The 26196-nt window shown below is 38.2% G+C and overlaps 1 protein-coding gene across 5 annotated transcripts; it reads right to left on the minus strand.

Moving 5' to 3' along the window:
• Positions 1-961: 961 nt before the first annotated feature.
• On the minus strand, positions 962-22166 carry LOC145781187 (myocyte-specific enhancer factor 2A-like). Of its 5 annotated transcripts, none has more exons than XM_082592966.1 (10): positions 21934-22166; positions 18267-18470; positions 10588-10647; positions 9881-10082; positions 8967-9023; positions 7402-7589; positions 6298-6403; positions 4540-4660; positions 3950-4078; positions 962-3070 (listed from the first exon to the last, which is right to left on the minus strand). In XM_082592966.1, the coding sequence occupies exons 1-10, from the start codon at positions 21985-21987 to the stop codon at positions 2950-2952; spliced, it is 1242 nt and encodes a 413-aa protein (XP_082449092.1). In that variant the 5' UTR covers positions 21988-22166; the 3' UTR covers positions 962-2949. The 5 variants fall into 5 exon arrangements, with proteins under 5 accessions (XP_082449092.1, XP_082449090.1, XP_082449089.1 ...); XM_082592964.1 differs by having other exon boundaries at positions 6298-6397; positions 10501-10647; XM_082592963.1 differs by having other exon boundaries at positions 6298-6400; positions 10501-10647.
• Between the last annotated feature and the right edge of the window lie 4030 nt (positions 22167-26196).

Here is a 26196-nt window from a genome sequence, read left to right on the forward strand (position 1 = left end):
TTGTTGGTAAAAATATTTGAGCAAAAATGTCCAGTTATTAACGTAACGATGGTACTGAAAAAACATTGACTATGATTTGATTGTAATATTACATTAAATACTAAAACTAAAGTAGTTCTGTTCAAAGGTGCAAGTTTTATACAAGATTCAATCTGATGGTTTATTTACGTAATTGAATACGGACAGGTCTATGAATGTAGATTAAAGTTAAGCCAGCCCTGTTTACCCAAGTTGAATGCTTTGTTGTTTGGGTTTTGGTACACTGCCAAGTGGATGATTGTAGAGTGATCAGACCAGGGGTCGGAAACCCATGGCTCGGGAGCCATATACGGCTTTTCGTTGACAGAAAGTTTTATCTTAACTTTTTGATACAATTTAAACAAAACAATACGCTCAGAATGCATCAAATTAAATGCGGTTTTTTTTAATTTTCTGCAGGAGGTCCCCAACCCCCCCCCGCTGTTTTCTCATCTTTAGTAGCCTAAACACATGGCCACGCTTTTATAACTTATCACCGGCCACTGCATGTTAGTAGTACTAAGTGTTGAGGCATTATACGGTTCTTACGAAATACATTTCTAAAAATGTAGCTTTCTTGGCTCTTTTCCATTAAACTCTTACCTAAAAATGTTTCTGACCCCTGTATTAGATTATACGCCATCTCACAGATTGTGAGTAATGTTGCGTTTTTGAAAGTATATTTGCAAAGACCAAATTTGGGCAAATGTTGTTTACACCCCCCCAAAATGTTTCAATCTCCTACGGCTATGGGCTGTACTGTACCTAGCTAAGTTTCAAGATGTAGAAGTTAAAAGATACATGAATGCAAATGTTTACATTTTTCCAACAACTCTTATTTTTACTTCAAAAGCTGGAGAAAATCGTTGCGATGCTGACTGAAATGGTTGTTTATTAATTTGCAACTCGCATTTAAAAAAAAAAAACATACAAAAATACGCGCGCAATAATTGGTTACACAAGCCACGACAAAAGAGGCTATCACATACTTGAAACTTGCTTCAAAATCGCCTGTTTTCACGTGATTCTAATGCAGAAAAGGAAGTTTTGAAACATGGAGAATATTAAGAATAGCCGAGACTAGTTTTAGCTTTCCCTGGCCCACAGCGATGGTGCAATGACATGTAGCTCAGACAGCAATTCAGTCGTTTTTTTACATGATATCACTGTAAAACACGACTGATTTGCTGTCTGGGAGTTGACCATCAAAGCGAATAATTAAAAGATGAAATCTAACGGAAAAAGAAGCCAATTATAGAAAAGTGGCTAAGAAATGGTTCAGAGTTAAATTTGCTTCTTAACATAACTGCTTTCCCAGACAGTAAAATCCGTCATTTTTACATTCATTCAACGTCTGCAGACGTTGAATGCATGTAGAAATGACGGATTTTACTGTCTAGATTGTTGTAATTGAACCGACAATGCGTGGAAAAGGCTAAAAACGTTGTTTTTACATTGATTGGACGTCACATGAGTTGAAACGATGCAAAACGGTTTTTCTATTTTAAAATTTTACTTGAATGATCTAATTTTGAAACATTGGGATCACCTTGTTTTACGCAACATCAGTTTGTGGTTTATTTGTGGCGAATTAATGATTAAAACACATTACTTCAAGTATGAGATAAATTGACTGCTCAGACAGTAAAATCTGTCACTTTTACATCGATTCAACGTCTGCAGACTGAATCAATGACAATTTTTTAAAAAAAGAACTCTGATATGTTGAATAATATAATCAATTTGAAAAGAACTATTTCATTTAAAAAGCTTTTAAAGCTTATACGTGATATTATGTTGAGAAGACGTAAAAATGTAATAAAAAAAATTGAAATTTCTATTACGGTTGAAATTTCATCATCTTCGATAGGAAAAAGACATCACAATTAAAAAGTTTTAAGAATTAAAAAAAAAAAACGAAACTCCCTTACACTATGGGGACATAAGCGACGTTTTACAGTTACTTATAGATATATGTATATACATGCACACAACATACACTCACTGAAAACAACTGTAATAATAGCAGCATTTCTATATACAAAATTTCGTTCACAGTTGCCTATAACAGCAACAACATTATCAGCATAAACTGAACTCGTTTAAAACGACCTTGCCACTTTGCCACTGAAAATCGCCAACGAAGCGCTTGTGAACTTCAAGAGGAACTAAAAAGAGATCTTCGTTAAATCTGCTCTGACCCAAGTCAGAAAATCTGTCCTTTTTGACACTGATTCGACATCTACAGACGTTGAATCCCGGTGAAAAAGGACTGACCTGTCGACAGATAGCAATAATTAAAAAATATATTCCATTGAAAAATAATGTATGTTTTGTTGATGTTTCTGTGTTTGAAACTCTGTAAAAGGATTCTCATGCATGGACTTGATTCGGAACGGTGGCAGCGATGAGTTTTGTCTGCAAACTAAGTGAAAGCACGATTGTTTGAAAGCATACTGGACATCAACACATAAGACTGTGGTTGGCAAAAGTGACATGACATGCTTTTGTCATCTCGTTCGCAAAACCATACCATGTCCGATCAGGCAAATTAATTAAAAATGCAAACAGCACAAAAGTGGCAGAAATTTCAAAAAAAGCTACCCATCAAGCGAACTTGGTCCTTTTTGCAATGATTTAATGTGTTTAAATGTTGAATCGGTGCAAAAAAGAACGATGTTGCTTTTGATAGTTGGACAGAAGGAATCTCCGCTAGCATTGTTTCTCAGATACTTCTCCAATATGCTGCATACGAATTGGGCAGTTGTTCATCGAAAATTAAACTGGCACAAATCGCCGATCACCATTGACCAATGACGATTAAACAAGGTGGTGACGTCACCAGCGATGAGGTCACCACCGTTTGACGCGAGTGTCGGCGGCGTCACAGTTCTGTAAACGCGTCGGGACAAGCCCGAGCGGGAACGTTGGTCAGGTAGTCCAGCCAGTCGACGAAGTGCTCGGACCAGGGTCTAACCTGGGCCTCTTGGTCGCGACTCTTTCGCCGTTTAAGCTCCTGTCTTCCATGTCATACATCACTTCCATCGGGGACCTGGATGAAGAGGAAAGATCATGAGCACGGTTTGAACTGTGATCTTTACACGTGCGACGCCATACCACAACGATCAACATTATGCTACATAAATGCACTATAATAAGTAAGAACACAAAGGTTTTCACAAGCTGGAATTTCGCATTTCCACGTTGTACGAGCAGGGATCGCTTTGGCTCACTGGGTATTAATAAGCGAATTCTTGGAAATTGGACACGTTTTCCAGACAGAAAAGCAACAATTTTTTACATTGATTCAACGTCTGCGCTCTGCAGACGTTCAATCAATATAAAATACTGTTGCTTTGCTGTCTGAGTAGTTACATGTATCGCTTATTTCACGTTTAGTCTTGACGGTCATAAACACTTTTTCTACATTTTGAGGTCTGCATAAGAAAGGACTTCCTTGTGACGACAAAGGTATTAAAATTAACTGTGTAATTTTAGCAGCACAAAAGCAAAACGGAAGACAAGGAAATACGAAAATAACCGCCTTGTTTTTGCTTAGTACTTTTTCACAAACAAGCCTGGGCCCATGCAAAATAGTCTTTTCCCATTTACTGGAAAAGTTTCATTTTGACCATACTTGGTGCTTTTTCGCTAACGAACAAGACCATAAAAACCGACTACACAACTTCTACCGCCACCCTGGGCTTGTGGGGTGACATTCTTTAACTATAAGCTTCATCTGTCGTTTAATCAACGCAAAGGCATAGGTTTAACGTTTATTCAAAACAATGGCTGCTCTTTTCTACTTCTACAGGACGTCATAAAGAAAAAAATACCATTTGTGAGCACGCAGTTTCATAAAGTCTGATGCAAAAGTAAGTCAGACACGTGGTTACAGAAAAATAAAGGGGTGTAGGACTGTAGGACTTACCTGTTAGGGGGAGGCCTTTGACTCGTGGCTTGGTCTGACATCTTCTCCGGAGATGCCGGTTCTCTCTTTATGATCATTGGAACCGCGCCGTGGTGGGCGCTGTTTTGATTGACTGATGAATTATGAAGTCTGCAATGGCAACACTTAATCAACATTCAGCTGTATCTTGTGTGGGAAAAAAATGTCAATTGGTGTTGGTTGATGTTTGTAATGTAACATCGCACTAATGCACTTGTTGAACTGATTGATTCTTTATCGTCGGACCGAGAAAGCTTCTTTGAGAGCTTAGTCCTGGCAGTTTCACATACTTGTCGAGGCTTTGAACCACTAACGCAGGCCCGGTCACCAGGTTTGAAAAAGTGAAGTTTCCGATTGCTGTGTTGCCGGCAACTTATTTCATCCACTAGGAGCCGCCGAATAGAAAGCAGTTCTCAGAATGGAGGCAGGCAACCATGACAAAAACCAATCCTGGCTAAGCAGGTAAACTAGCTCACATAGCGCCTACACTGCAAATAAGGAAACAAGCAGTGCTTTATCATCTACCTGTAATTATAGTTTGCAAACAGCGCAAGAAAACCTTTGGCTCTTACCTCGATTGCGTGACGTGATGTGATCCCAGCGATTGTGCAATTGGCAACTGATGACTCCACTGAGGCAGCAAAGCCGGTGAGTTGTAACCCGATAGTTCGGCGCTAGATGATGAGTATTCCCCTGCAAATGCGACTTAATTTAAACAACCAAAGAAAGAGCGTAGCCGGTGATGGAAATAGGTGCTTTTCACCGAGTCCACATAATGCCTTGCGAATCCGATCCAAGACAAAAGTTTTTTTTGTTTGTCGTATCCAGGCTTACGCCCGATGATGGAAGAAGTGGACAGGAAGGTAAGAAGGCCAATCTTCGTGACTACCTTCAGGCATGCCTTCAAGTGTCTTGCAAAAGACACAGCTGCATGCTCTTCAGTGGTGTCGAACCGGCGCCCTTTTGAACGTCGTTCCAGGGCTCTCACTACTCGGCAATGCAGCCGGCAATACAAAAGTCCACGCAAGAAATAGTACGAAATTTAGTCATCCATTTGTGACGTGCTTCATCATCATCATAATCCATCGTCGGTTTGTTCCCCACTAGTGGGGGTGGCCGATTGTTTCCGCGCAGCAATTGTTTTAATCCCTTTTCTCCATTTCACCCTGTCCCTTGCATCTTCCTCCTTCAGTCCGACTTTTTTAAATTCATCCTTCACTTGTTGTTTCCACGTTCTTCTTGGACGACCGCGTTTCCTCTTCCCATCCACCTTTAGATCTAGTGCCTTTCTAAGAAAACTTCCTTCCTCCCTCCTTATCACATGTCCATACCATCTTACTCCATTTGCCCTTGCCAGTTGGTCTATGGTCTCTCTCATCTCTAGCATATCCAACAATTCTTCAGTCCTTTTTTCCCTTCTCGTTTTCACCCCACACATTGCTCTCACCATTGACCTTTCCGTTCTTCTCAGGATTGCCAGTTCACTCTCTCTCAATATCCATGTCTCGCTACCATATAGCATTGCAGGCCGCACACAGCTCCGATATACTTTCCCTTTCATCCTTAGTGAGAATTTTCTGCCATACAACATTTCCCCACATTCCCTGAACTTTGCCCAGCCCAATCTTGCCCTTGTTGTCACCGCTGCTTCACATCCACCACTTCCATTTATCCGATCACCCAGATAACAGAAGTCTGTCACTGTTTCTATGCCATGGCAGAACTCATCATCATGGCCTTCCACTTCATTCCTTCCTTTACTGCATTTCCCACAAACAAAACGCTTCGCCAATCTTGTTGCGGCTCTCTTGACATTAGCACATCTTGCATGTACCCACTTTCCACATTCCTTGCATTGCATTGAATTTCTCATCACTCTCTTGCCGCATATTCCACAGGGATCTACTATGCTCTCAACAACTGTTCCTTCTGCTCCACTCACCATCACTTTTGTTTTTTCCTGCTTCTTAGTTATAAGAAAATTCAATGCAAAAACGCATTAAGCTTCTTGCTAAGCAGAATCACAGAAGCATGTTTCAGGTCGTAAAGAGCTGGATATTGCTGCGCAGGAGAAATCTATTACAAGCTGCAAAGTGCAGCAAATATCACAAGTCGATTGCGCATATTTACGTTGACATGAAATGCAGTTAATGTAGAATCGAACATACCGATCTGGTCATCAGCGCTTTACGTCACTGCAGGAGCATCCCTCAACAAAATCAGCCGTTTTTCACATTGAATCAGCGTTGAACGACGCTGAATCAATGTAAAAAAGCTGGTTTGTTAGTTAAATCCTTGTCAACTTTCACAGGGTCGATACTTACACGTACCTGGATTAAATTGCTGAACTTGTTGGTACATTATGCTGGGAGTGGCTAGGCTCACGATTGGAGTTGAAAGCTGGGAGTCACTTCCCCCTTCTTGTTGCTGCTGCTGCTGCAACAGCACACCAAGTTAATCTTGTTATATTTTTCGTTATTAAATATGCCTGGAACCAAAAGGACCAGGTGTGATATAACAGCACACCAATAAACAAAAAGGTGGAAAATTGAGGGAAAATTCAAAACGTCTGTTGCTTAAGTAGTAATCTAATTTCATCTGTACCACCACGACCACAAAATTCGATTCGACTTTTAAAAACCGATTGCAAAGTCACGTGGCAAGATATCTTCCAATTAATTTTTTTCATTTCGATCGGTGGTATTAATTGTTTTGATTGCGTTGTAATTGTTTATTTCAGGTGGAAGGATTCTGTTAAGTGGTACACCGAGTATGGCCATCTACATTGCGTGCATCATGATTCTTTGAAGTAACAGCGAAACTGAAACTACAGAGATAACTAGATAAGAGATCCACCATCACGTCGTTAGACTGGTGCACGGCACAGGGATTCATAAAAACAAGGGCAGTGGTTGATAAGAGAGAAGTGAGTAACCAAGAACACCTATAAAAATATCGATCGCTTGAGACATTCCTTTTGCTGGTTTTCCCACAAAGCCATGCGAACGTCTGTCAAACACGTAGCAGTTCCGTTGACCAACAAATGTCATGTACACAACTCGCGATTGTGGTCGGTGACTGCCTTATCAACTGTCTTGAAATCACTTTTTTACAATTGCAGAGAGATGTCGTGGAAGCACCAAACCAATATTTCAAGACATGGAAAATTGTTTTTAAGATCATTTCAAACCTAAAGGTTGGATACACCAACACCGGATCGTTTAAGCGGCTGATTAAGCTAATCGCCTGATTATTTAATAAGTTTGCACCAAGCTCATCTATGAATCAGTAATCGGTGATTTTATCAATGGATTATAGTGGGTGCATAAGGGAAAGGTTAGTCCTCCAATTAAGCTAAATAATCGGTTGATTTACCCAATCGCTAGAGCCAAACAACGGAAAACTATCATTCTACATATGAGCAATATGCCTACCAAACTGGATAAGCTGGGATGTGAAGGGGGTATGACCACGTGGAGGCCAGGCCTCCCCCCGGCTCCACTTCGACTCGGAGATGGTGGGTTGTGCTGAATTGTCTGTTTCTGTGGCATAGGAGACGTTCTATCTTGCATGTGCACGGAGGGGGAGGTCACTCTTTGTGCACCTCCAGAATACCCATTGCCTATAAACAAAATCGCAAAAATTTAAGATTGTTTTTCATGCATTGACAAGCTAAGCATGTGTACGACGGAAAGATACATAAAACTAATGCAATGAAAGTCACAACAGATTTGCAAAAAAAAAACAATCTACTTGAATTGGCGAGACACTATCAGTGAAGCAAACTTTGTTGAGAATCAGGCTTCAGAAAATTTCATTAATGATACAGAACATATTTTGCATACGATCAGAAAGCTCTTAGACAAGTCAGCATAATGAGCTTACTAGGAAGATGCGTGGTAGATTAATTAGCGGCGACACGAATCCTCAGTCAGCAAGTTTAAAGTTCAAACAATTTGAAAAAACAACTAGCTTCAAAGCTGTGAATGCGAGAAGTGAACTACACAGACACACAAAAAACATTTTGTTACGTTTTCAAAACGTTACATTTTAAAGTTTAATTGCTTTTAACGCAGGACAATTCAAAACACATTGCTCAGATAATTCGTAATTCCGGTCTTCGTTTAACTGATTAGTGTAAAAATAATAATTTGTGTTAGAGTTTCTTCTGCAAAAAACAGCAATTCGTACTCAACATACAGCACATGTCTTTTGCAGAAAATATGTGTTTTTCAACAGTGCCCAAACAACAAAATCCGTCATTTTTACATCGATTCAACGTCTGGAGACACATTTTTCTGCAACGTCTGGAGACGTTGAATCAATGTAAAAATGACGGATTTTGCTGTCTAGGTGGGATTTAAAAATTGAGCTTGTATGGTTGGCTTGAACTAGACCAACATTCCAACAAGCTAACAACAACATAAGTTAAACGGCAAACGCCCAAAAATGATTGTTTGTAAGAGAGTATAAATCAACGTAACTAAACTTTAACAATAAAATAACGTAAATCTTAAGTTTCGGAAGTATGTATTTTATACATAGCTTTGGTAGAAAGTTTACTTCTGCAATGATAAATCCTCAGTGAATATCATTGTGTTGATTTAACATAAAAACAAGTACATTAATCGGCTATTATGTATTTGTTTTTATTAACTGTCAACGACTAAAATACAGTCTCTCACCGTCAAACCCATCCGGGTTTTCAGTACAATAGCATAGAATCAAACTAAGATTTTTAAAAAATTCTTAATTTTTGCCCACATGGATACTAAAGAGTATCAACCAAGCAAACAGAAAATCAGTCATTTTTAACATTGAATTATTGTAGAAATGACTGGTTTGCTGTCTGGACATTGCCTTTTAAAGTGAGAATTACTGCATTAACTAACATTGGATACCAGCTTTGCCATATTTACATCGATTCAAGACAAGAAAACGTTGAATCAATGTAAAAGTAATAAGCTTTGGCACCTTTAATGCAAGCACGCCACCTCACCTCCTGGTGAAGACGCTGTGTCAGTTGCCATGCCAACCTCAGGACTGTACATTTGCCCTGCGTCGTTTAATGTGTTAGTCATGCGTCACTACCGGGCGCTCCTGAGCACGTTTTTCATTTTTACGTCAAACTTCGGACGTAAACCCGAGAAACTTGCCAGATGAGCGGGTGTGGGTTGAGTTAAATCTACGTTTGCAAAAATAACTAAAAAGCTTAGATTGCAGCTGAACTAGGCAAGCAATAACACAAGCAAGCAATTAGGTATGGTCAAAGGCCATTGCTTCACTAGTCAAGTTGTCCAGCCTACATTCCAATTTATATCTCAAATGAAAGCGATGACAAAGGTTTATAAAATAAATCGTTCTCTAGTGAACACGTCTAGCACACAATGCATTCACAAGACGCAAAGAAAAAAAAACTGTGGCAAGTAAAAGAAAAAGCGGAAAGTTTAAGGAAAGTGCGTTTGCGTTTTCTTTTGGCACACAATGATCTTCGCTGAAAACAAGCTGGTTTCTGTGTTTAAAATAACTAGAAAGCAAAGAAGAGCATTCAAAAAACGGCTTCACTTGTCATATCCGGCCCAATGCAGAACAAGCGGGAAGCAAATGCAAATTTAAGAAAAAATAAAGTTTCTATGTTTGCATCATGAGAGGAGTGTTTTAAAGCAAGCGTTCTAAAGCCAGTGCTGCCAAATGCTAAAATGCAGACCCCTTTGTAGACACTGCTCCTGCTTCAAACAAATACGCCACGGTTTCATCTATGAATTTTGTGTGGACAAGTCAATTGCTCAGACGTTATTACACTAGAAAGAATAAAACGCTGTTGCAATTGAAACTGATCGAAATTAAAACAACTTTTGTTAGTTAAAAGCAAAGCAATCATTTTTCTGCATCAAAATTATGAATAAAACCTACCGGATGGAGAACGGGATGGGCTGTGCCTTCCACTGGCGAGAGGACTTATGGGATGAGGACTTCTTCTTGTAGGAGGATAAAGGAGATGAGGATCGCTAACATGGTCGGGTTGGAGATTGTGTGGAAGATAAGAAGGATGTTGATACATCTCTGGCATCCCTGTGACAGGTACGGTCACAGACATAGGAGGGAAGTCTGTTCGCTGAGAAAATATACAACAGGGGTTACAAAAACAGACTCGTTTAGTACTTTGTTGAACAACACGTGATAAATGAGACTTTGTTATGCTATTTTCTTAACTCCAAAAGGTGGATTGAGGTTGGTTGCGTTAAGTATTGATTTTTACTGATGCAACTTTCATACGAGAAAAATTTCAATTGTATACCGCTGATGACGCTGTAATTGGTGTGACAATCACAAAAGGACCGTAATTTTGTTCAAGCGAAAAGATAAACTCATCAAGAGTGGTTATAGTGGTTGTAGATTAGGCGTCTGTCACACAACATCATAACATGAATGTTATGTTAAAGGTAATGCGATCTTATATCAATAGGTTAAAAACACTTGTAAAAAAATGACGATGATTTTACCAATGACTTCGATGACTTGTTTGAACCAACCTGTGCTGGTTGCCTAAACCCAGTCATCATGGCATTAAATTCTAAGTCAATGTTTTTGTATCGTTCCATAGTTCCCGGAGTAGGTACCTGAGCCTGGTGTTCGATATCAGGGCTGTCACAGTTCTTGTTGTCTTTCTTGTTTAGCATCTGTAACGACAGGTTGTTGTCAGAGGGAATTTCGACGTTAGAGGTGATTTTTTTCCTTGGGAGATCAGAGGCAGCTTGTGGGCAAGTCATGCATGCCAGATCAGTCAGCCAATCAGATGTCTTTTACATTGATTTGACGTCAACGAACGTCAGATCTAACGATAGACGTTGCATCAATGTTAAAAAAGAACAAATTTGATAGATAAGTCCATTAGATGTCGATTTTGATTTTTACTTTGATACAAGTTCGAACGAGATCTGGGAATTCTCTACAGTACACCATATTGACCAGCTTGTCTTTGCGAAATTCGATTCATAGAGATGTCACTTTCGAATTTATTTCGAGCTTCAAATCTTATTTTTTTATGTTAAGGGCCTAAAGCATTAGTCTCACTATTACGTTCTTCGCCGTTTACAAGACTGGATTAGGTTTTTGTAAGACATAATTAAAAAATCAATTAAAAATTTAAAAAAAATAATAAAGAGTGACTACCAATTTATTCTGAAGAAACGATTCACACCATCTTTGCCACTGAAGTAGCTGCCATCATTTGTGTGCAAAAGCACACACTGCATCTTAGCCACGAATCGTTATCATCAACAAATAAAAGAGATAACGCCTTCATTTCCCAACCAACAGCTCACTTCACAATAAATTTGTACTGAAATGACAATGAGAGAAAATTTTGCAATGCAATAAAAAATCGCTAAATATACGTAATTACGATTACAAAAATAAAGTCACAGTGCCATTTTGCTGTGATGACGTCTCTCTGATGAAATCGCGGTACAAGAAAGCGAACGACCATGAAAGAGAATGAATAGACAGACTGGTAATTACAGCTTAACGCGCGACTGGTTTCAACTAGAAATAGCTAGCTTTAGCATGGGAAGATGGGGCTAATTGACCAGTAATAAGCCAAAGGCAAGTTACTGCAGTTGTTGTAAACTGCTGTCGAAAAAATCTTGAATTTGCGGTTGTGATAAAAGTTGAAAGTCATAATGCCTTCAAATGGTGTTTTGTAATGTCAACGGTACCTCATCCACATACAGTAGACCAAAAATTTCGTATCACTTTGATCACAACCGTTAGACAGATTCCTTCACTGCAACCTTATGTGTGAATTGGATCAACAAAAGAAAATGTTCTCAAAAGATGGGCTTAGGCAACTAAAGGTAAAATCTACAGTACGGTAGTTGAAAGTTTTTTCCAGCAACCTAGCTCATCAGGTACTGTATTCAACTTCAACAATTCCTTAGTTCGGTGTTAATGATAATTAATAATAATTGAATTTGAATCAACAATGATACAAAGTCAATAAACTACTTTAGGTTTGGACGACAATCCAACTAGCGATAATGCCTTTTACACATTGATTCAACATCTTCAGACATAACATCAACGAACAATACATGAACTATAGCTGTGGAGATTCTTTTTCATATATTGTTCTTGGTGCAACAGATTGCTGTGTATGAACATACCACGTAGGAGAAAAAAGGCGGCACAGAAAACTTGTCAAACATACTTTCCCGCTTTTTCCTGTTAAACGTCAATGCGCATGATGAGATTTCTCGAAAAAAAAGAACGTGTCACGCAAACGCGTCATGCCACAATCTGCGGGACGTGTAAACTAGACAGCTCATAAACGTCATCATTAGACGTTGAAACGACGCAAAAGCGACTTTTGCTGGATGGGATAAAGTACATGATACTTGGCAGAAAGACGTACTGCACAGGTAATAAAGACAATGGTAGTCAAGAAACCAATAAGCCTGTCTTGGCAGCCCGCAGAAGAAAATGTAGGAGGTTGAGAGAATTTAAAGTGAAAGATCACTGCATTGCTTGCAGTCGTGTGTAATTGTGTATAGTTGACCGCACCACCAACTTCAATATCACACTAAAACACACACAAGTGAATCTGTTCATACTCCAGCTCACCTGCATACTCCACTGATAAATGAATGTGCAGCTAGGGTCTGCCGTCGACAACACAAAAATTAGTTAACTCATAGTTGAGGCATTTCAACCTTCACAGCCATCGCAACATACCAGCAGGACTAAGACAACCAACACTTTCGTGTTACATGGTCAAATGAAGCAAGGGAAACAAACAACTTGAAAATTTTCGTGAAAAAAACAATAAAAATCTAAAAAGAAGTTATTGATTTGAAATCGTTCAAAAAGAAGAGGTCTCAACTATGAGTACCTTTGACCTACAAGGTGTCAAACAACACGTACAACTTAACCAGTGACGAATTTAAACCTTTTTAGACCAGAATACAGTTGATTGAAACAAAGTTAGTGAGAAATAAACAAAAGCGAAAAAGTTAACGGTTGACTGCAACAGTATGAAATAACTATAAAATCTGTTTTCGTCTGCAAATTAAGCCAATGTTATTCACATACTTTTAGCATGAAAATCAAAGCAACAACTTCAAACAGGCATTACGTCACTATCTGATGACTGTCATTTATCACATTTCTGTTCTTGTTTTGTAAAATAAAAGTTCAAAATGCGTGTCATTGTAAAAATGGCAAAGACATTTGTCGTGGATGACAACGCGTGACAGTAATCAGCAAACGTCATTTCAATTCTGTAGTATTGGACAGGCCATGAATAGAAAGCTATCCGTCTGTTCTTAGATAGGTGACTGTAACCTAGGGTCATAAAAGATTCATAATATGGAAAGAGTCAAACTGAATTCTTTTACGAGAGAGTAATGTTGTCGAACAAAAAAACAACTGGAGCATTTAGTTATTTGGGATGGAAATGGAATGTTTTGTAGTAGTGAGGCAGACACAGAAAAGCGTGGAAATAAATGAGAAATTCAAATGTTTTTATACATTATTGCAATGATTGATAATAACGTTAAATTAATATAAGAACTTGGAATTTGTATCGAAACGTCAAGAGCGATTAAATTCATTATTTTATTTGGCCATAGGGGGGTGTGGGGGGTGCGCAGTTCGCACCCCCCAAAAAATTTTTAAACTGCTATTATTTCAATAAACTAATGGTATTAAGATCTACTAGTATTACTTCATATTTTGATAAATCATAGCATTTGATATCAGCATGCAATGAATAGATGCTGTGTGGATTATGGAATGTGTACCAATGGAAATAATCATGTGTTTTGTACTGCTCATGTTTTTAAACTTTAGAATATTTCTCAAAATTTCATCACGTTCTTGAATTTTGTTATATTATTCCATAAGTGTTTTTTTATTCAAGCTTGTTTTTAAGACTTGATTTTTCATGCACACTTTCTCCGTTTTCAGGTCTTTATTATTATTAAACAAAAACATTTGTATTAACAACATGAATGCTTATCAGTACATGCCAAATACAGCAGAGACACATTTTGACAGTGCCACACTGATGGACCTCCTTGAATGAAAATAGATTTCAGCAGCACCCCCCCAAAAAATTAGAGGCTGGATCCATCCCTGGCCACAAGCAATGCAGTCGTTTTCAGCGTTGCATGCTGACCATACAAGATCCTTTGATGTATATACTATTTTTAAACGATGCAAAGGACAAAAACCTCAACACTCAGCATCCCCACGTCACAACAAACTTCAGCGCTTTCTGAAGAAGCATCCAATTCCAGCTACGAATTCCAGTAATTGAAGCCAGCAACCAGCATGGATGTCCAACAGAAATGAACCAGTGTTAAACTTTTGATCACATGCACATTAGATCGGTTTCGCAGTAACAGAAACTAAACAATGCCCTATAAAGATATCTAAACATTCTAAAAAAAGATCATGCTATGAAAAATAGCTACGCACGTCATACGTTTATTTTTAATGATTCGCATGATAAAGAAGACAACGCATTTACGCTTTTTAAGGCACGTTAGCATACACGCAACCAGTGCCATAGCCCAGCCAGCAAATCAGTCTATTTTACAATTGATTCAACGTCTGCAGACGTTAAATCAATGTCAAAATAAACTGATTTACTGGAACGTAACCGGCTTCGTGCTTGTCTAGCTGATCACACACGTTTTCCCGACGTGTGAGATTTTTGTTTTATCATCAACGCCAATGCATTCGCAGTTCGCACTAGCTTTCATTCAATGCTCGGTTTACGGCACCAACCAAGTGCTTGACCAAACTTTAGGCACACAGTTCCACAGCCAGGGGTTTCCGAAAAGAAAAGACGCCTGAGCCATGATAATCAGTCAATCCTTCAAGAACATGACGCAAGACCAGGCGTTGTGAGATAGCCGTACGTTTTGTTTTCATAATCCAGCTCATAATGGAATTGTATTATATGAATTTTGAAACGAAAACAAATCGGAGTCATTTTACTTTGAAACAAACAAAAAAAAATGTTTCAAACGTTTCAAAACAGTTTTGTCCAAACAACTCAAATTCTCAAGTTGATAAACAAAGTGTAAACAGGCAATTAATTAGTTAGCGGTCATTTTAATCCAACCTATGACGTCAATCTACTGACCAAAACTCATACCGAGTGCGTTATCTCGACTCTTATGTGCTATAACCACAGCAACAACATCTGAAGTTTGCTATAAGCATACAAAATAGAATGGTGTAAGTTCAAAGCAAGGGAAGTCATAACCAAAATAGTAGTGGGTGAATTTTTTAATGTGCTGTACTTGTACAACATTTTCTAGCGTTGTTATGATTGCGTAGAAAGCACGAATTACGCTCACAAATATGGGCGTATGCCATCAAGTCATTATTGCAAAACATTTTATCGTTTTAGACTGACAAAAAACAAACAGGCAGTTGTCAAAGAGTAGTAACCACAGCCATCAGAAGCAACCTGCTGTTACTATCTATAGAAAGTAGCTGGTGGCTAAGCTTTTTAAATTGGTTATTTTGACGTTCAGAAGGGATTATTCAAGTGGGATCAATTTCGCTAACATGCCTGGACCGAAAGTCGTTTTATTCATTTTACACTTTGCAAAAGCTGCATCATGAAACAAATCATGAAACAAATTAAGCATAGTATTCTCAATTTTTGCTGCTTATAAATCTGCGGTTTACAGATATATGGCTGATGCATGCCGACAAATAGGCGGCAAAACTGATTAAACTACTAATAAAACAGATATTAACTGCTTAGGTGGTGGAGTTCCGTTCTGTTACAATAGTGTGATGATAATAATTTTGATATATAATATTCGAAAAAGTATTTTCTTAAAAATAGCACTACTGTCAGAGAAGTTAGACAACACACAGTAAAGCTAATGTATTTATAAACTTACATAGTTCTTTATTGTAAAAATTATCCCACATGATAATTAGTTAAAGTACATATATACAACTTATCCAGTTTAGTTACAATAATAATGGGAGAAAACAATCCCAAAAAACACCTTCTAATACTGTCAGTGTGTCTAAAAATAGCATTTGGTGAAGTGAACACGAGAAGATCTCACAAAGCCGTAATGTAAATACTTGCTAGCCGCGTCATTATGAACGTCAGAAAAATTTCATTGAGGCTAAATATCATTCAGGGGGTTTACTACGAGCTGGTGCTAAAAATAACCAACTCACTGTCCTGGAAACACGTACAACAACGTAGTAACTGGCTTTCGGTTGAAAGAAAAAACTGCTGCAGAAAGGCATCATAATGCTAGTTAACGGCGTCCGATGACATCGTCACTATGAGGCCAGCTGTCTCGCCTTCAGTCAGCGATTCAGTCCATTTGTTTTACATTGACGCAACATCTACAGGCGTTGAATCAATGTCGAATAATCGGATTTGGTGGCTAGGATGCAAGTCTGCAGAAATACTCTCAAGAGATTTGGGGTTTCAAAAAGGAAAAGCAAGAATCATGATCAAAAGATGTAATCAAATTGTCCAATTTGAAATTAGCGCGCAGGAAGAAGCGTTTCGATCGGTTGCATGATAAAAAAAAAATTTGAGTCGTATTTTGAACCAAAGAAATTCCTGGCTGAAGCAATAAACAGCCTAGAATTGACAGCACGGACAGTTGGACACCCACAACATGGAACAATCCATCATTCACAAAAATAAAAAAAATTGTTTCAACTTCCCCAGCGTGGTCTAATGCCGTTTTAACAAGTGAAATTGGCAACGCTCATTCTCAATCAGCTATCTGTATAATCCTAGTCAACAACCAGATTATTAAAAACATTTTAAAAACTCGATTGCACGGTTTTAACGGTAACTTTGGCTTTGCTGTACCAGTTTTAAAAGAAGCTGTTTGTCAATTAGAGCAGTGGCGAACCTGTGGTTTTAGGTCTTTGTAAGTTGTCGAATGTAAGGCCATGAGTGGCACAGAGAATGCAATTTGCGGAATTGAAACAAAAATGATTCTAGGAAAATCTTTCGTTTAAGTCCAAAGAGTCGCCAGTTCCAAAAAGTGATAGCATCGAACTAAAATAAATTTAAAGCTGAAATGAAACAACTTGTTGCGAGGAGCCTTATAAGGACCGTAATACTGCATTTTGTGTTCACTTTCTGAAGTTGTATTTTTAAATTTAGAAATCGGGATTTTCTTCTTGCAGAAAATTTGATATCTTTATCAGAGGAACCCTACTTCACTTGATTATTATTTTCAAACACCCTCTTTCCGAATTAAATTCCTGATGGAAGGACATTACAATCTTCAGTACCGTACAAACTTGTTTTTTTTTTGATTTTATCAAAACACAACGTGTTCGTTGTGCAATATCTTTTTGCTTCCACTCAGCATTTCCAAAAAACTGCCCTTCATTGATATCAGGCAGAGAGCTCTAATCCACTAATACCCTTTCATCGTATATTGTTATGCAAACTTAACGTTGATCCGCGTTGCATCAACGTGATTTAAGCAGCAACAAAACCTTAAAATCACTGTCGTGCTATCATCAATATACTTTAGAGGCCAAGATTGAAACAAATAAACACAGTAAAAAAACGTGAGCACAGAAATGCAGTAGCAAAAAAATGATTTCCTGATGATGCATGCAATTTACATAGAATTTTTAATTCAAAGACGCAAATAGTTAATGTTTAAAAATGAAGCTATAGAAGTTCATCATATTCACTATTGTGTGAAGCGCGCTGATTGCATGATAATGAGTTTCAACTTTAAAACTCCACTGATGTGTCCTGCTCTCGTCCGCAAAACAATGATGTTTCGGACGCATAGATAAGAACCTGATTACAATTTCTCCCGTCTTAAATATATCCCGAAGCTTCGCATTCTTATTTTGCAAATAAACCTTAAAATTAGAAAACGATCAGCAATTGATGCAAACGCTATTGTTATCTAAATATAGCAGCGTCTATAATTCGACTGTCTTTGTTACAAAATTTGGATGGCAAGAGCAAGTTTCAAATCGAAAGTACTGTGACTACTGATGACTGACAATAGTTAGAATCAGTTTCTGTCCGAGGTTTTGATCATGGGTTTCAAAGGGTGAGGGGACAAGGCAACACGTGCAATTTCTGTATAGGTCAAATTATCAATTTCAATATCCCCATGCGTGGAAATTACATTATGAAACCTTGAAGAGCTACATGAGCCTTGCAGAATGACTTTGAAAGAAAACAGACGTTTGTGTAAAAAAGCTTTCAATCTGTGACGTCAGGTGACGTCTAAAATTAACGCAAAACTTGTCTCACCTCAATGATATCAGCATTCGTGCGGCTCTCATGGGGTTCATTGTATTCTGTGTACTTGAGCAAGACTTTGTCCATGTCTGTGCTGGCGTATTGAAAAAGCTTGTTCGAGCTGTTGAATATAATGAGGGCTATCTCACAGTCGCATAACACAGAGAGTTCGTAAGCTTTCTTCATCAGTCCAAATTTTCTTTTTGTGAAGGTAACCTTTAAAAATAAAGACAAAAAACTGACAATAAAACATTTAATAAAAATAAAATGCTGTGTGGAAAGTTGTGAAAATTGCCGTCAAGATAACACCTGGACCTTTCATAGTAAGATCAAACATTGCATTGGGCAATGGGCAACTGATTTAGATGGCTTATCAAGTACCAAATTTACTGTAGAAACGGCAGTGACAAAAACGAACCAAAAAAATATAAAACAAAGAATAAGATAATGTTTAGCAACATGTTAGTCCTACATAAGATACAAAATAAAATATTTTTGAGTTTGACTAATTGAAATAGCATCACTAGCAAAAGCATAAACCTTCACTTTTGTAGCATAATGCAATGCCAGGCAGAAAAATATAACATCACAGGCAGAAAAATATAACGTGCTTTTTGAGGATCACCATACGTGATGAAAAACAGGCTGATGATCAAAACTGAACCCGCGACATCTAACTAACAAAGCGTTGTTTTTCCAACAAAACAGTATTGGATATGCCTTTGAGTCGCCAATGGACCAAGGCACTGATAAATAATTTATGTTAGTACGTCAGCTCTAAACGAGTGCTGACGTGGAAGAAAGGGCGACAGAGCTGCTGTTCGCGCCTCTTGAGGGAAATTCGTTGCACTTGATGGTTTTATGACAAACGCAGGTGTTTGATAAGGTCGCACTAACGTTCTAAAACACTGGATAACTGTTTTCAGAAGCTCTAATTTTTAGTTTGAATAACGATCATGACATTAATTTTTGCAATTTAAGAAAATTACGTGCACATTATAAAGTACAACAAAAAAAAAAAGCAGAAAAGTGCGTATCATGGGTATGCAGAAACAACGTCATCAAACATCAAGTTTCTTTATTTTTGCCGTTTTCATAGCATGAGCTTTTGGAACCGTGGGTCTATCCTTTCGCCACCCCATGCTGGCGATGTTTTCCGTATTACATCGAGAGGCAGAACGGTAGGCTAGAAACTAGTCAAATAAAAAATGTGTGTGCGAAGTATCTGCACAACGATGCCGTTTTAACACGCCATTGGTATTTTCACCCATACCAAGTGTGCTTCCAATAACTTTGCGTTATCTTCCCTGATGCATGTCATTTGAGCTTCTACATCAAAAAAATCAGTCCATTTTTTACATTGTTAATGCAAAGACTGCTTTTCTGGTTTGATCAGCGGTGAATTTATTCGAAGCTAACAAAAATGAACTTATAAGCTTTTTGTTTTATGTAAATCAGCGCAAGCAAACCGTATTGTGTCAACTTAAGTTGTATAATTAATTAATTATGCTATATTTTGTGCAGGGGTGGCTAAAATACATCACAGGAGATTTTTAAATTGGTCGCGCTGCAGTTTGACAGAGGGTGATCTACAGCAAATTTTCGTTGGTGAGTCATTAAAATCTAATTTTAGTCTATTAAGTAAAAAAAATGTCAACAACAGCAGAAGGCGTTACCTCAAGCCGACTCGTAGACATAAAATGAATGAGACTTTTATCGATCCAACGTTGAACCACTTCCTGTGTTCAACTGTTCAAGTGTTATCGATTCTATGTAAGACACTGGAACAAGGAGCTGGGACTTGAAACGAGGAATTTATCTCACCGTTGTCTGGTTGGCCGACGCAAACGCTTTTGAAACAGTAACTACAGCTACGTTTATCCCAATGATACTATTTTAAGCTTGCGTTGGGTTATAAATAGTTGAGTGTATAGTGTCACACTCTTGTGCGTGCGGTCATGGGAAAACTGACCACGTGCGAAGAAATCACCAAGCTTAATATCTACCGATGATTTATTTATTTCATGTTACAAATCAATAGATTGCTTCTAACTAAGCAGTATAATGGTCCTATATTTAAGCGTAACAATTAAGAACGAACTCACATATAAATCTAATGTACCAGGTAAAAATGGTGAAGTTGGGTTTCAATGGCATGAAAGCAGAAATTACTGACCAGAAGAAAAAGTATCAAATGCAATGTCATTTAGCAATGAATCAGCAGACGATTGTAAGTTTAATACGATGACAGCGCAATGCCCTGTAATATTGTGGGCAATGCGTTCAAACTTAGTGATTAAAATTTCTAATTTGTGCATCTAAACTTCATTGAACGATCAAGCCAGTAATGATAATAATAAAAACACTATTTCGTCGGTTTAACGGAACCAAAATAGTAGCCCGTAGTACAAGGAATAAATTGCTTAAATTACTGAAAAGTTGGATGTGCAGTAATTAGAAGGCCTTGATCAGAGGCATTAGTCATGCAAACAAGATCACACCAATAGCCCGGAGGTATAACAGCACCGCATTTGTCCCGAGCAAACGTGAGACCGAAGTGTTGAATTTGAATTTGAGTGGCCAATCAAAAAACAAGCTCACACTCACGATTCAGAAAACCTACATGACACTTTACGAGACTTGTCTAATATCTTAAAGCCAACTCACGAAAAAGAAATTAACACAATTCGTCATCTAAATGATTATCATCTCAATTAAAAGCGCGTTAAATCTGCGACATAAGCAATGGGGAAAGTTATCAACGATATAAAACAGACAAAGAGCAGCAATTGATTCAACACAACAATAACTCGCACTCAACAAAACATGCATCGTTTTTACTAACACTGTCGAAAAAAATACAAGCCAGTTAAAAAATATATGGCTGCTAAATGTTTCTATTTATTCATCCTTGTTACAGTAATCGTTGAATCTTTGTTTACAAGTATAACCAAAGTTCGTTTTTTTTACAGCCAGGAAATCAGTTCCTTCTCAACTCAAATCAATCGACTAATTTGCAAACTGGGTTGAAATAGAACGATCTCCAACATCAATCCTCGAAGTGGGTAGTTTTGAAACTCTATTGGTAGTTGTTTTGAAACGTTGACAGAAGGTCACCAGGCCGTTGAAGATACTCATTGCCCGGAAACCGAGATGAAAACTACAAGACGGTGTTTCCAAGTACATCTTTTTAAAAAATCTCTGAATCAAGGTTTCTCATTGAAAAAAGAATATCTTTTGTGAACAGGATTTTTACTTCCCATCGAACAGAAATACATTTTCAGTTATCCTTTAAGCTGAGCGCAAAGAATGAGTTAAAAACAGCAAGCGTGAGATTGAAACCTTTTTCTTCAAACAAATGGCTTCTGTTACAAAAACAAACTATTTTTGCCACATAATTTCCATGCATTCTAATTCACATCTTCAATGGCAAAGTTTGGTGATAGTGGTAAATTTCCTGTTTACAAGTTCAACCGTGTTTACAACGAACTTCAAGACATGCACGTTTGCATTTGTGAATGCTTGTTTTATACCTTTTGGATTTTGTCATCTTTTCTTTATTATTGGTACTATTAAGTTTCCGTGTTCATTGCTGCACAGTGTTCATATTTGCATATCGACAAGGGAAAATGAATTGCAGTAAATACATGGTAAAGAACTAAAAAATACGCATTCTTACCTGGCGATTTCGTTCGTCTCCGATCCTTGTTATCTGAATCTTTTTTCGACCCATGGCTGTTGTTATCTTTCAATTACCACCACCAAGAGAATGAACAGTTGCTAGTAGATTCTAATCGAGATTTCTTTGTTAAAGCCAATAAGCTATGAGCATTCTTGGAAACAGATTGATTGTTTTGCAATTGTGAACGAACAGCTAAAACACCACACAATCCGTAAAGTTTTCTAGTTTTAAATACTGAAAAACAATCGTATTGTCCGTTAATGAATGCAACTCTGCCAATTGCAGGCTTAACCCCAGGTGCGTTACCGCCACCGGTGACCTCAAGTTTGCTTGCACATTACACATGAAGCCTTTATTTTCGCAACATAGGTACTTTGTCCAAATAATTACAAGTTTTACTTGGATGTTTAGATTGTTAGTTGTAAAGAACAAGCTAATCGATAGCGGTAATCTAAATTTCAATCAAGGAATGCTTTACTGTCAACTGAATATCGCAAAAATAATTGAATTGCTCTACTTTAAACAAATGTATTCCAGGTTTAATAAATCTTTGAAAGAATGCTCTCCGTACATGGTCCATGACGTGGTCTGAAACTCAACATACTATGATCGATTGGGCAACACTACAAAAATCCTGAAATTTACATAGATTAAGTTTCCTTCAAACCTATTTGATGAATTGCTAAATTCACAAATGCGCTAGCTTCTTTTTTTTTTGGTTCAATGTAACATCACATTGAATATGTACATACACACAGTAAGATTTTATGATGAGTGCGGTGCTGGCACCTAGCTGTCAAAAGCGGTAATTTTACGTCCGATGACGTCCAAACATGTAAAAAGCGGTAACTTTTGTTAGGTGGGCCAAAGATTGCGGTAAAACCACAAGGTGACCACCACAGATACAACTCTTTTAACAGAGAATACTCTCAAGTCTCAATGCAACCGAGCATCGAGATCGCATATGAAGTGTGTGCAACTTTCTCTTCACTCGACTGTTGCTGAGTAGAATCCGTCCAGCAAATCAGTCATTTTCTATTGATTCAACGTGTACAGACGTTGAACCAATCAACAAAGAATTGATTTGCTGGATTGTCACCACAACGCATATGATTGGACGTCATTTTGAATTGCAATTCGATCAAAATGTCTAGTCACAGCGTGCGATGAAAAGGCATACGCAAACAGTTGTATCATCAATCACAATGATGCTGAGTTAAATTATATAAAAGCAATGCACATTGCACAATGCCAGTTAATGTGCTTTAACCTTCACTTCATGCCTGCCATGATAAGTGCCAACAACATGTCATTTTGATACTTTTACGACTGCAACTTTTCGCATATTGCCACATTATGTGTAGCATTAGTGTGTCAGGCAAGAATTGCAAAACGGTATGAAACTTATTTAACGCTGTTGTGGTCTCTGTCAACTGCTGAAAATTCAACTTGACGCATAATTAACAAAGTGTACATTAATCTTACAATAAGCATTTACTGCACTGTAAAAATCATAAGTCTGCCTTATGACATTGCAACTTACAATAGCCTTAATCTTCTCAATACTTTCAATTAAAAATATGTTTCTAAAAAAAAATCAATTTTTCTATTTTGAAATTGAAAACGGACGTCATATTTAATTCGTTTAGTTACTTCACAGCCTTCCCTGCAGCCTTGTGCTGTCACAATGCTATGGACCTTACGAAGCACATCGTCAGACGTGCCGTACGTAAATAACACCCGCTTCTAAATTTGTCCAGCAAACTAAGTTAGCTGAACTAAAATATACCACCATACGGTTCCGCTTCAGTGACGAGACAGAATGGAGTGACGTCAAACGAGAGAAGGACTTGTTTCTTTCAGAGAAACTCACGCCAGATCTGTTTATCGAAGTAATCGGCCAAGAAAGTGAGAAACGCCAGAAAATAAAAAACTGCAATAAAACTTAGCCCATTGTCTTGTTTCAGCAAACAAAATTTTAATCCGCGAAGTTTGTGTAGAATTGTGCCTTTGTGTAAACGTGTTTAGGAGTTTTTATCAACAACTTGTCTATGTTGTGATTGATTGTCTTTTATAAATAAAAAAATGGAGAAACAGTTGATTTGAAGCTCGTGTCTATGGTTTCATTAAAAATAGATTTTTGTGTTATTAATAGCAAGTTAATACGTAAACACAGCAACTACAACATGTGCTCTTTAGTTCGTTATTTCCGACTTATTTTTAAATAAATTCTGCCGCCTTTCGACGTAAACGCCAGCGTGAGATACACAAAACAACCCATTGTGCCTTGATTTTCGACAAGCCACAAAAGAGGCGGAGAAGATCGTGATTTTACCGCAGTAGCCCAAGGCCCTTTCCTGGCTCTCGCTGACGTACAGCTTCCGCTACGTAATCATGTTGCTCATTGTGGCGTAAAGCGAGCTCGCACACACACTCGTTCGCGCCCCACATGGCGTGAAAATTTGTGGCTATAAAATAATGTGATAACTTTTGATTGTAAATTGCGGCTGCTTGGGCGGACCATAAATGGAGTTTTGAATGGAAGTCAACTGCCACCAGACTCTATTCGTTCATCTCCGACGCCGACACACGCCCCATCGGTCTAACACTGCCAAGACAGGCATGGGTGCGCCACTGCGCCTCAACCGTCTCCGTACGGGCGTCGGGCTTTTCCGCTCAACCATGCACCAATGGGGAATGGCCTCTTCCTCCTCCTGTGAATGTGGTGCCGAGGAACAGACCACATCATCAATGACTGCTCCATCTTTAAGCTACCTAACGGAGTGGAAGGTCTGCGTGTCATGGATGACGAAACCAAAGACTAGCTGCTCTCCAGTAGCCTTCCAGTGTAGTCCGGGAACATCGTGAATCTGGGGTGGTAAAAGGATAGACCCTCGGCCCCAGACGCTCACACGACGACGACGATTGTAAATTACACTGAATTCTAAAAATACTCGGATTTCGTGCAATTTTCCTCTATTCACACTAAAGTATACATCAACATTGACCATGAAAGTCAGCGTTTTTTCACAGGTGAAGTAGTTGTATAAAAACAATCCGAAACCATAAACTTCATAATTTACCCCGGAAATGCATTTACACCATCTTTAAGTCCGCTCTTGAAATATTGACGAAATATTCTGCCAAGACATTGCCAGCTACAACATGTGGCCATAAACGCCAATATTATTAAAAACACAGAAAAAAGTAAGGGTGGTCCATCCTTTAAGGCTGGAAAAATGAGGAGATAAGATTCTCATCACACATTCGACTTGCGGCACTAACGAACGTAGAGTAGCCAGTTTCTTTCTCTCGCCCACCCAATTTGTTACACCGTGGGTGAAGGTGAGCAATTATTTCAACAACTTAGGCCGGGAGTAAAGCAAGGGTTGCTTGATGGAAAAGCGAGCGCTTTATCCCCTGCTTCTACGCTATTCTACCACAGAAAACGTAGAGATCATTTCTCAATCTAGCGAAAGCTAGTTCTTTGAAAGATGCATATTGTGATCGTGTCAAACTAAACCGTTAACCAGTATTTCTATTGGAATATACACTGTTTTTGACTTTTGTTTGCATCTATCATAAGTTGGTGTGTGTTGTTAGCGTTAAAATGTAAATGGCAAATATCATGAACTGCAATCATATTTATAATGCATAATGCAGTTTTGTGTGCGTTTTAGAATCTAAACAAAATTAAGCTAGTGAAAACTCTTAAAGAATGAATAAAACACAATTACATTGATGATTACTCATAAAAATTACTCCAAATATCATATAACCCCATATATTGCACCAGCAACACCCCACACAAAAACAACTCGTAAAGGATGTGATATAAAATATCTATTTTGGTATGACAAGCACACCTACGTTTCCAGTTTGAAGCAACACAAACATTCATTTCCTACGTACCACACACACATGCCACAACGGAAAAAAATTCTGCACGCAGATAGACTATCAAGCTCTTCTTGAAAACAAGTTATACTACAAAATACTGTATAGCAATAGGTTTTAATATCAATACACCACCTAGAGCAGAACTACCTCAGAAGGAATGGGTGAAGCTCAATGGCTTGCTAACTGAGGTGGGCCGTTTCAATAGTAACATGTTTCAATGGGACCTCGCCGATTCATCATCTTGTGCATGTGGCTCAGATTTCAAACTGCATACCACATTATCTACCAATGTCCTGTATACTGACCCCAGGATCGATCCGTGGATTGTGGACCTAACAACGCTCCATGAATACACAATCC

This window comes from Aplidium turbinatum, chromosome 12, assembly GCF_918807975.1.
Source record: "Aplidium turbinatum chromosome 12, kaAplTurb1.1, whole genome shotgun sequence".
NCBI classification, from domain to species: Eukaryota; Metazoa; Chordata; class Ascidiacea; order Aplousobranchia; family Polyclinidae; genus Aplidium; species Aplidium turbinatum.

What these genes read in the sequence shown, in the direction of transcription:
- LOC145781187 (XM_082592962.1), bottom strand. Translation starts at nt 21,987, where the DNA reads ATGGGTCGAAAAAAGATTCAGATAACAAGGATCGGAGACGAACGAAAT. An exon ending in CCCATCCCGTTCTCCATCCG is followed by an intron (nt 9,024 to 9,880) that starts GTAGGTTTTATT and finishes TAAACGACGCAG; the next exon opens with GGCAAATGTACAGTCCTGAG. An exon ending in CAAAGGCCTCCCCCTAACAG is followed by an intron (nt 3,071 to 3,949) that starts GTAAGTCCTACA and finishes CTCTTCATCCAG; the next exon opens with GTCCCCGATGGAAGTGATGT.